The sequence below is a fragment of the Pelophylax lessonae genome, assembly GCF_965119305.1.
Source record: "Pelophylax lessonae genome assembly, chromosome: 8".
NCBI classification, from domain to species: Eukaryota; Metazoa; Chordata; class Amphibia; order Anura; family Ranidae; genus Pelophylax; species Pelophylax lessonae.
The window spans coordinates 189,469,581-189,481,557 of NC_138775.1; the positions used below are offsets into that span (position 1 = coordinate 189,469,581).

An 11,977-nucleotide genomic window follows, 5' to 3' on the forward strand; every position below is an offset into this window, starting at 1 on the left:
CTTAGAATAGCAACATTTTCAGCAAATACAGAAAATGTATACTGATCTTGCCAAAAATTCAGTGTCCTTGTCACTTCCTCTGCACTAAACTAAATGCCTCTTTCCAAGATATGGTGTGTAAACTACAAATTCCCATGCCTCCCATGAAATGAGGATGAAGAGAGGAAGATGTGTTTGTAGTCCTATTGAGGAGATAATCCATCATAAATGATACAGTGGAGTGGGCGAATGTAGCTACCCATGGACAGCATTTGTGATATTTGCAAAATTATCGGATGAAAAGAAAAAAAAAAAAAAACTGGTGAGATGCAATATGTTACATTTTTGTTTTTGGACTTTTTGGATACTCTTTAAAGTGGTTGTAAAGGCTGAACGTTTCTTACCTTCATGCATTCTATGCATAACAGGTTAAAAAAAACTTCTGTGTGCAGCAGCACCCCCACAGCCCCCTAACACTCACCTGTGCGCCCTGTCGATCAAGTGATGTGCACAGTAGCCTCAACTGTCAGGGGCTTCTCTCTCCTCATTGGCTATCATTTACAGCCACTGAGGAGAAAACGGGGGGGGGGGGGGGGTCAGGCCGAGCTACGGCTCTATGTGTTTTATAGATTCATAGAGTGGGGCTCGGAATTGAGCATGCACCAGTGCCCCCAAAACAAGTGGCTCGCTATTAGTCAAGGTGGAGGGGCCACCGGCGGGGTACCCGAGAAGAAAAGGTTCAGGGCTGCTCTGTGCCAAACCGTTGCACAGAGCAGGTAAGTATATAATGTTTGTTATTAAAAAATAAACAAAAAACCTTTTTAACCACTTTAATGTACTGTGTTTTAACTTAGTAGCTAAAAGTCAATAATGGAATTGAGGACTCCCAGTGCACTTCAAAAATATAAATTCTTAATGCCAGCTTTGAGCTTCTTGGTTGATAATATGGGCAACAAAAACACAAAATAAATTTAAAAAAATATATGTGACCTCCATACTTTTCGCAAGAAAAGTAGAGCTTGGTTTCATTCAGTTTGAAAGAAAATAAAATGAAGTATGTACCTTACAAATGCTTGCATCATCCCTGGTCAATGTTTGTTGATGGGAAATGGACCTAACTGCCTGTTATACTCATTTAACTTGTTATTAGCAAACACAGAATGATCCTTGCTGGTATAAACCCCAAAGCAACCAATAAGGGGCTGGTCATGACCTAAATTAGGAGTATGATAGGTGATACCTGATTCATCCGAATAGGGATAGCAGGATTACAAATACTTTTCTTCACGTTAGCTTTAATATATCTCTGTGTCTAAATTCCAGGCTTCAGAGTTAATTGCAAAAAGTGGCATTTCGCAAAAGTGGTACTTCTAGTACCAAAAGGATTTGATCTTTTATTCACATGGAAAATAAAAAAAATGCATTCTGATATTATGGGCAATAATAGCACTCTGTGTTGCACCAGTTTTCATAATTTGCCCAATATGCTTACTCTATTGGTTAGGAATAGTGGCTATTGGTAATAGCTTCATATTTGCTATACTTTTATTTATTATTATTATTATTATTTTTACTACTACAGGTACTTATATAGCACTGTCAATTTACACAGCGCTTTATGCATACTGTATATATTGTACAGGTGCATTCACATCAGTACCTGCCCTCAAAGGAGCTTACAATCTAAGGTCCCTAATTCACATTTATACAAGCACATACTAGGGCCAATTTAGTCAAAAGCCAACTAAAGGCCCATATACACGTACCGATTGTCGGCCGTAAATATTCAGCCAACGTCCGATCGGCCGATTGTTGGCTTGTTAGTATGATGCTTCCGACAACCGACTGCGACTTTTCGGCCGAACAAAATCTGGTCTGCATGCTATAAAATTTTTGTTGGCCAACACCAGAACGGCCGATTGTTCGTCAGTCAGTACAGATTTCGGCCGACAAAAGCCAGATGAGCAAGACTGGGCATGCTCAGAGAAGAAAAAACACATGGAAAGTTAACCATCACATGACATCACTTCTGAAGTTGGTTGTTGTTGGCCGACAAAATTCGTGTGCAGTCTAGAGCACTTTTCAACCAACACGACAGCACTGGACAAAAGACGGCCGATCGTTCGGCCGACAATCGGTACGTGTGTACGGGGCTTTACTTACCAACATGTCTTTGCTGTGTGGGAGGAAACCAGAGTTCCCAGAGAAAACCCTCGCAGGCACAGGGAGAACATGCAAATTCAGGCAGGTAGTGTCATGGTTGGGATTTGAACCATTGACCCGAGTACTGCCAGGCAGAAGTTCTAAACACTTAGCCACATATTTTATAAATAAGCCCCTATACTGTACTGTACTGTACGGGTTCCTCACACTATTATGTACATGCACAGGTCACTTAAAAAAAAAAAATCTAATTTATAGTAAACTTGGTGTAAAGTGAAGTCCTCCTGTCTCCTGTGCAATCATGGTTAGTCTGGTTTAAAAAGCAAGTCAATCAATAAAAGGGAAAACAAATCCTACAATCTTATATACACAATCCTATAGCCACAGTTGATCTAGAGGGAGGCACAAAAAACCCAGCAATCCTATTGGCCAGTGACCCAGGCATCATAATGAACGACCAATAGGAACATGCAGGAGGCAGGAGGGAGTAGGGGAGGGTTGGCAACTTTTAACGATGTCAGAATTTAGGGTTAGTAGCAGGCACCTAGAGGGGACTGAAATTGTGCCTGTACTTTATTTAGGTTACTGGCTTAGGTTTTTATCTTTCAGTTTACTGACAGCTGTACTTTAATAACGATTTTGCCTCTAAGGGCCTGTTCACACTGAAGCTATGTCAGACATCGCATGTAATTTGCACCGCACTGCTGTTCAAATCACATGTGATGTCTGTGTGATGCAAATTCAGCCATACAGATTCAGCCATCGCATTCAGACCAAAGTCATGCAGGACCCTTTTCACCAGAGTCGGATCGCATGGCTGTTCACACCTATTCAATCCGATTCCTGTTCGAATTGACAGTTCGCACTGCGATATGCAAACTAATCTGGGGGTGTCATTAACTTTGTATTGACACTCCCAGCAGTTTGCATATGGCAGTGTGAACTGCCTGCGAGTCGGGTGCAATGTGGGAACCCGCAGTGGATTCACAGGGTTCACGCAGCGCACCAGTGTGAACCGACCCTTATTATGTAAGGGCAATAAAACCGTGGCAGCACTTTTCAGATGTAACAATGTTCACATAGTGTGGACTACTGAGGGTGTCACATAATTGGTCCCTTGAGGGTGATGCTCTACTATTGTGTGTACATTAATTTTATGCATCCATTCATTATCACTAAACCACAAACAGTAATTCAACATCCTAAATACAGTTCAATTCAGCACATTAATCACATACACACAATGTAGCTCTTTATGATGAATATGCAATTAATGTTTTAAAAACATGAACTTTATTAACACGTGGATTCATGTTAAATCTGTAGTAACATATACCAAGCTTTAAGAAAGAATCGCTCACATGTCTATATGCAGTGAATGTAATATGGTTGATTGCTAAGGGTTACTGAGTTCTGTAGTGTCCATTGTAATAAATAAGCGTAGCCTCAACACTTACTGGCCTATTTACTGAGCACTATATTTTTTATTGATATTCTATTATGTATACATGATAAACGCTGAACTTTTCACATTGGTGTTCAGGATTTAGTCAAAAATCAATTAACACTGAGGACCAAATGTGTACAAACATGATATACTACTAACTAAATCTATCTTATCAGAATAATTTGGAGCTTACAAGATACTGACATAAAAGCAAACACATTTGGTTATTTATTGGGTTGAGTAGAATGTTCTACACTGTATACAGTAACCACCGTCTTGCCAGGGGCCTGTAGTACATTGCAATATGCTGTAGGCTTAAACAGCAGGGATGACGAGACCAAGCTAGATTTAAGGTGCCTGACCTCATTTCATCAACATCTGTGATTCTAGCTTGGTCCTCTGCAGGTGACCTGAGGTTTGAAAGCTACTATGACAAGAGATCATGTATACATCATACCATTGCTCTCAGCCAATCGCATGTCTTCCAAAGACATTCAATTACCATGTCAAAGCAATTGTGCATATAATAATATCACAAAATGATATTTAGAAATGAAATAGCAAGGCTGTTTGAATAATATATATAAAATATATATATATATTAATAAAACACACATTGTTTCAAATGTAGAAACGTGTAATAATATAAATAAATAAAGACAAGCATGTATATTTTAGAGATAGAGAAATGAAAATAGCCGTCAATCAAATGATCTTTTATTGTTGAATGGATATTGCTTTGTTAGCAGAAAATGGGTTACAGCTCAGATTCCTGAAGGTTTAAAAAGTAAGCAGATTGAATCTGCATAAACCCCCATAATCTTCTAACAAGTGGCTTTGGTTATTTACAAGGGAGGTCCATTTTGTGAATGAAGAGCAGCCATCAAGCACTAATTTACAACTGAACTGACAAGTCTGCGGAGCTGTCATTATGCCTGCGTTAAACTATACACCAGTAGGTCACTTCCTTAGCTACCCTCAGCTGCAGTTCTGCCCTTTTCACTTGGCTGCATTTTTCAGAAGGAACAGACCATTGCTTTGTGCGGTCATTGCAGAGATCTAGCCTGTCAATATGAAGATGATGATTGTCACTAGCTGAGAAAAAAAAGCCAAACTGCTGTTTTAAGCAGCAAATGAACCTTGCTAACCTGGGACACAGCACTAAACTGCAGATCAGCTCTGCTCAAAGGCACAGCAGAATAAAGCACACAGTGACTCCAGATAGAGGGCAGTAAGTGTCAAAAAAAAAGGAGGGGGAACCAGAGGGGAGAGATCGTCAGAAGAGGGAGCTGCAGGCAGTTAAATCCATTCCACTATATGTAAAAAAAAAAAAAAAAACTCATGCAGCTTTACAAATGCAAATATAGTGCAGAGAATTCTCAGTCAGAGCCATAAAAAACAATAGCAATTAACATCTGCAGGAGGATGTACAGCAGTTAGAACACTATAGACATAAGCTGGCTACACACTATACAATTTTAATACAATTTTCTCCTACAGATTTTCTTCAGATTTACCAAAACCATATAACATAGGGTCAAACCTAAATACCTGCAAATTGTATGCAATCAGGCAGGCCCTTGCACTACATAGTTGAAGCAAAATTGAAAGGAGATTGAACAATAAAATCGTATCATGTATATCCAGCTTAACACTTATATAATATGAAGTCAAATCAAAACACTTGCAAATTGTATGCAATCAGGCAGGCCCTTACACTACAGGGCTGAAGAAAAATCAAAAAGAAATTGAACAACAAAAATTGTATAAAGTATATCCAGTTTAACACAATCTTAAAGGAGCAGGTACACCTGAAATCCATTTAAGATTAACAGCAAAACAGCATAAAAATGAAAACATCTAAATCTGATCAGGTATTTACTAATCAGTGCCATACGGTTGGTGGCTTTGCATTCTAGTACTTTTCATAGTAGAGGTTGATTTAATAAAGTAATGTCAGGAGCAGTGATGATGATGATGATGATGATGATGTACAAAGTGCTGAAACTGCTAGTATCCAATCACATTTAAAGCAGATCAAAGTAAGGTGTATGGTTGCCCTGGGTTACTGCTGTTTGCTATAGTCTGACAGCTCTATAATAGGAAACAAACACAAGGTGATCTAGTATTTATTGATCTAATGACTGTGTGTGTTCCAATGAAGGTTTGCAATGTGTGATCAGGTCTATAAGTGATAGAAGTATACAAGATGCTTTCCACAAGCACAAGGTGATCTAGTATTTATTGATCTAATGTGTTCCAATGAAGGTATGAAATGTGTGATCAGATCAAGAAGTGATAGAAGTATAGAAGATGCTGCTTACCACAAGCACAAGGTGATCTACTATTTATATGTGTTCCAATCAAGGTTTGTAATATGTGATCAGGTCTACAAGTGATCGAAGTAGTGGAGATGCTGCTTACCACAAGAACAAGGTGATCTTGTATTTATCGATCTATTGATTGTATGTGCCCCAATGAAGGTTTGCAATATGTGATCAAGTCTAGAAGTGATCAAAGTAGAGAAGATACTGCATACCACAAGCACAAGGTGATCTAGTATTTATCGATCTATTGATTGCATGTGTTCCAATAATGGTTTGCAATGTGTGATCATAGCTAGAAGTGATCGAAGTATAGAAGATGCAGCTGACCACAAGCACAAGGTGATCTAGTATTTATTGATCTAATGATTGTGTGTGTTTCAATAAAGGTTTGCAATATGTGATCAGATCTAGAAGTGATCGAAGTATAGAAGATGCTGCTTACCACAAGCACAAAGTGATCTAGTATTTATCGATCTATTGATTGTTTGCAATGTGTGATCAGATCTAGAAGTGATCGAAGTATAGAGGATGCTGCTTACCACAAGCACAAGGTGATCTAGTATTTATTGATCTATTGATTGTATGTGTTCCAATAAGGGTTTGCAATATGTGATCAGATCTAGAAGTGATCGAAGTATAGAATATGCTGCTTACCACAAGCACAAAGTGATCTAATATTTATCGATCTATTGATTGTGTATGATCCAATGAACGTTTGCAATGTGTGATCAGATCTAAAAGTGATCGAAGTATAGAGGATGCTGCTTATCACAAGAACAAGGTGATCTAGTATTTATGGATCTATTGATTGTATGTGTTCCAATAAGGGTTTGCAATATGTGATCAGATCTAGAAGTGATCGAAGTATAGAAGATGCAGCTTACCACAAGCACAGGCACCCCTGTGACCAGGGAGAAGAGAAGAACTGGGGGGATGTCGCTGCTCTCATCAGGTCCTGGATAGGGCTTGGTGTAAGTGCTATCGAAGCAGAAAAACCCTTGGACATTCACAGTGAACGTGTCCGTGTATTCGAAGTAATAAGCCAGCATTACAGTCCCTGCCATGATCACCATCTGGAAATAAAGCATGATCGTCAGTGAGAAGTGAAAACTCATTTAAAGAACCATCCACACAATCAAAGGCACAACCGGAGCTCAGGAGCTGTCCATGCTTGCGGTGCTGAAACGTCTCAATCGCTGGATTTCAGGAGACACACTTTGGGAAGCCTTGTGTTCCTGTGCCTGGTTCCCTGCACCCACAATAAGCTTCTGTTAAACGAGATCATCTACTTAATTAAAATGCTTGTCTGGATCCACTGGCAGATTTAGCTCAGATGCCCACACATGCTAACTTGAATTGACGCTTAAAGCTCCAGCCACCTGATAATGATGTCCCCCCCTTTTTTTTGTGTTATCCCTGATCAGACAAATCACTGATCCATTGTAACCTCCAAATGCAATTCACATGGCTACAGCTGCTTCCCAGGTGGTGAAAAACCAGAGATGGATTTTTTTTTTCCTCCGTGCCACAGCGCCGTGTTTCGCAAAGAAATTCAAGTGCTGGGGCTGCCTCATTGCAAAGCCATCCTCTCCTTCCCACTATTTGTTCATGTGAGATTGGAGCTGTAGAGCAGAAAGCCCAGCACAAGGGCTCAGATCCTCCCTCTGGTGTACAGTAAGACAAAGAAATCCTTGTCCTGACTCTTGGCAGCTAGAAAGTCAGTTCTTTTCAGTCTAGAGAGACAAGGTAGGCTAGCCTCAGTTCATACAGCATCCTTCATTTATCAGAAATAAATAGGGATTCCATCCAAAGGACTACTGCATGCATCACTCCTAATACTCCAGCTGTCTGGTCCTATGGAAGGACACTGTGGGACTCTAGGACATTGGGTTAGCACATTGCCTTGCACAGCATGCAGTTAATCTCTGCAATGTGAATAACTTCCTCCTCTTTTTCTTAAACTCCTCCTCCATGATAATAAATACCTTAGAACATGACCTCCTCTTCTGTACTTCATATGCGGACAGTCCAACAAGAAGCCTTTTTTGTTTAAGGATGACGCCAATTGAGATTTTTAAAGGAGCTGCACGTATATGCTTTGGTTTTCGGGTAATTAGACATAAAATTGGGTTTAACTAATGGAGGATGCTTTGCTGGTATAGGTATTGTTATGTTCTTCGCTTTATTCAATGGATTAAAAGAGAAGTATGGTTCTCTGAAAAAAAAAAGAATAAAAATTATATTCACCTAGGTTGATGCAGTATCAATCCAATGCTGATCTGTCCCCTTGCGGCTCTGTAGTGAGAATTGAGTAATCAAACACCGCTGATCGCTCAATTCTCCCTCTCCACCAGGACTTTCAGTCATCAGCTCTCTGCTCTCCCCTCCAGCGCTCACTGGAGCACTGGGCTGTGGAGGGGGCAAGAGTGGCTAGCTCAGGCTCTGAGCGGATTGCTGAGAGGCTAAGTGCCAGTCCAGTCAGGATCTTTTCAGAGCCTGGACAGGCTCAATGCGTGCAGCGTCCTTCATTTATCAGAAATAAATAGAGATTCCAATCCAAATGACTACTGAAAGCATCACTCCTAATTCTCCAGCTGTCTCATCCTATGGAAGGACACTGTGGGACTCTAGTTCATTGGGTTAGCACATTGGACAGTCCAACAAGAAGCCTTTCTTGTTTAAGGATGACGCCAATTGACATTTTTAAAGGAGCTGCACGTATATGCTTTGGTTTTCGGGTAATTGGACATAAAATTGGGTTTTACTAATGGAGGATGCTTTGATGGAATAGGTATTGTTATGTGCTTTGCTTTATTCAATGGATTAAAAGAGAAGTATGGCTTTCTTTAAAAAAAAAATAAATTAAAAAACATTATACTCACCTAGGTGGATGCAGTATCGATCCAATGCTGCATCTGTCCCCTTGCTCTGTAGTGAGAACTGAGTGATCAAACACCGCTGATCGTTCCTTCCCCCGACCCCCCCCCCCCTCTGCTCTGAGAAGAGAGATGGAAATTTCAGTCATCGGCTCTCTGCTTTCCCCTCCAGCGCTCACTGGAGCACTGGGCTGTAGGGGGGGCAAGAGTGGCTAGCTCAGGCTCTAAGGGGATTGCTGAGAGGCTAAGTGCCAGTCCAGTCAGGATCTTTTCAGAGCCTCATTACATGCAGCGTCCTTTATTTATTAGAAATAAATAGAGATTCCATCCAAAGGACTACTTAAAGCATCACTCCTAATTATCCAGCTGTGTAATCCAATGGAAGGGTCCTGTGGGACACTAGGATATTGGGTTAACACATTGCCTTGCACAGCATGCAGTTAATCTTTGCAATGAGAATAACTTTCTCCTCTTTTTCTTAAACTCCTCCTCCATGATAATAAATACCTTAGAACATGAACTCCTATTCTGTACTTCATATGCGGACAGTCCAACAAGAATCCTTTTCTTGTTTAAGGATGACGCCAACAGAGATTTTTAAAGGAGCTGCATGTATGTTTTGGTTGTTAGGTAATTGGACATGAAATTGGGTTTTACTAATAGAGGATGCTTTGCTGGAATAGGTATTGGTATGTTATTTCACTTTATTCAATGGGTCAAAAGAGAAGTATGGCTTTCTAAAAAAAAAAAAATAATAATAAACATTATACTCACCTCGGTGGGTGCGGTATCAATCCAATCCTGCATCTGTCCCCTTGCCAGCTCTGTAGTGAGAACTGAGTGATCAAACACCGCTGATCGTTAAATTCTCCCCCTCTGCTCTGAGAAGAGAGCTGGAACTTTCAGTCATCAGCTCTCTGCTCTCCCCTTCAGCGCTCACTGGAGGGCTGGGTTGTGGAGGGGGCAAGAGTAGCTGGCTCAGGCTCTAAACGGATTGCTGAGAGGCTAAGTGGCAGTCCAGTCAGGATCTTTTCAGAGCCTGGACTGGCTCAGTGCATACAGCATCCTTTATTTATCAGAAATAAATAGAGATTCCCTCCAAAGGAATATTGAAAGCATCACTCTCAATTCTCCAGCTGTCTAATCCTATGGAAGGACACTGTGGGGCACTAGGACATTGGGTTAGCACATTGCCCTGCACAGCATGCAGTTAAAGTGGTGTTCCACCCAAATGTGGAACTTCCATTCATTTGCTTCCTCCCCCCTCCGGTGCCACATTTGGCACCTTTCGGGGGGGGGGGGGGGGCGTCGGTGAACGGGTACCTGTTTTTGATAGGTACCCTTTCCCACTTCCGGGAACGGCGCCACGGCGAAGTGAGGTCCCCTCCTCCTACCCCCCACCACCGAGCCAATCCGAATGTGCAGCGCGCTTCGCGCATGCGCAGTAGGGACCCGCCTGTGAAGCAGCAATGTCGGCGGGAGCACCCGACAGCTGATGGAAACAGCGGCTGCTGTGCCAACATCGCTGGACTCCAGGACAGGTAAGTGTCCTAATATTAAAAGTCAGCAGCTACAGTATGTGTAGTTGCTGACTTTTAATTTTTGGAGGGGGGGGAGGCGGAACTCCGCTGAACTCCGCTTTAATCTCTGCAATGTTAATAACGTCCTCCTCCTTTTTCTTAAACTCCTCCTCCATGATAATAAACAGACAGTCCAGCAAGAAGCCTTTTTTGTTTAAGGATGACGCCAATTGAGATTTGCTTTGGTTATTGGGTAATTGGACATGAAATTTGGTTTTACTAAGAGAGGATGCTTTACTGGAATACTGGAATAGGTATTGTTTTGTTCTTCACTTTATTGAGTGGATTAAAAGAGAAGTATGGCTTTCTGAAAATAAAATGAATAAACATTATACTCACCTAGGTGGATGCAGTATCGATACGATGCTGCATCTGTCTCCCTGCCGTCTCTGTACTGAGAAATGAGCGATAAAACACCGCTAACTGCTCAGTTCTCCCCCTCCGCTCTGAGAAGAGAGCTGGGGGCTGTCAGTCACCAACTCTCTGCTCTCCCCTCAAGCGCTCAGGCTCCAAGCAGATTCCTGAGAAGATGAGTGCTAGAGCCAGTCCAGTCAGGATCTTTTCAGAGTCTGGATCAGCTCTGTGACATTAACTGACAGCGGGCTTCAGTCCGCTGTCAGCTGAAAATGGGTCCCAAGAGTGCAGAACGAACTGCAATCCTGTGATCCATAGGAGAAGTATAGCCAAAAAAGCTTTGACTATAATTCTCCTTTAACTAGTAACAGTTTCCTGAGTTAATGAAATTTATCCATTACATTCTTTATTACTTAAAGTGTTACTAAACCGAGAACAGTAAAATCAGTCTGTATATGCAGTAAGGCATGCTTGTTATACTCACTGTGGAAACTAAGGAGTTAATTATCTGCATTGTGTAAAAAGGCTGTTTGATCCTGTCTTCTCTGATCCTTCCCTTCTTCCACTGTCCCGAATCCATGTTCTGATAGAACAGACCAAGATGCACATGCTAAGTTTGGTGTGTATTGCTAGAGAGTTTTTTTTTTTTTTTTTTTGGGAGGGTGCATGTGATCAGCACAGGGCCAATCAGCACTGTCCAGACAGAGAGTCGGGGGTCCTGCAGCCTTATAGCAGAATCAGAGTAGAATGAAAACTTCTCTTACAAGCTTTGACCAGACACTGGTAGAAGTCACAAGACTGCTATATACTGCTGATGAGAAAAGGTATTTAACAGTTTATATTTAGTAAAGTAATTGCATTTTAAAGTTCTGTGTACTGTGGGAGACCAGATATAGTAATTGCAGGGTCCGACTCCTGGGCTTAGTAAAACTTTAAGTTAGAAATTCAGCAAAAGCCTACTCTTAAAAATGTCCTTACCCCCCCCCCCCCCCCAACATCTATGCTAACTAACCGTTGTATAAAAGATGTATATACTTCCCTTTTTTCAGACTGGTCATGTGATTTGGCTTCCCTGTGTCAGCCAGCAGTGACTGCAGGGGAGAGATCACCAACAACTGCTGCACCATGGAAGCCTCAGGGTAATGTCATCATTCCAAGCTTTCACAGACCTTATGGAGCACTCTCTCCATTTCCCTGCCGCTGCTGCTGGCTGACACAGGGGATCACATAACCGGACCCGAGCGGGCTGAA

The 11,977-nt window shown here is 41.4% G+C and overlaps 1 protein-coding gene across 1 annotated transcript in view; it reads right to left on the bottom strand.

Annotated features, from left to right (window-relative positions):
• Positions 1–7,869, bottom strand: part of PLPPR5 (phospholipid phosphatase related 5) — a 360,454-nt gene extending 352,585 nt beyond the window's left edge. The window contains exon 1 of the mRNA XM_082264971.1: positions 6,801–7,869. Coding sequence (XP_082121097.1) covers positions 6,801–7,031 — 231 coding nt within the window. The 5' untranslated portion in view covers positions 7,032–7,869. The remainder of the gene's footprint in view (positions 1–6,800) is intronic.
• Positions 7,870–11,977: the final 4,108 nt, after the last annotated feature.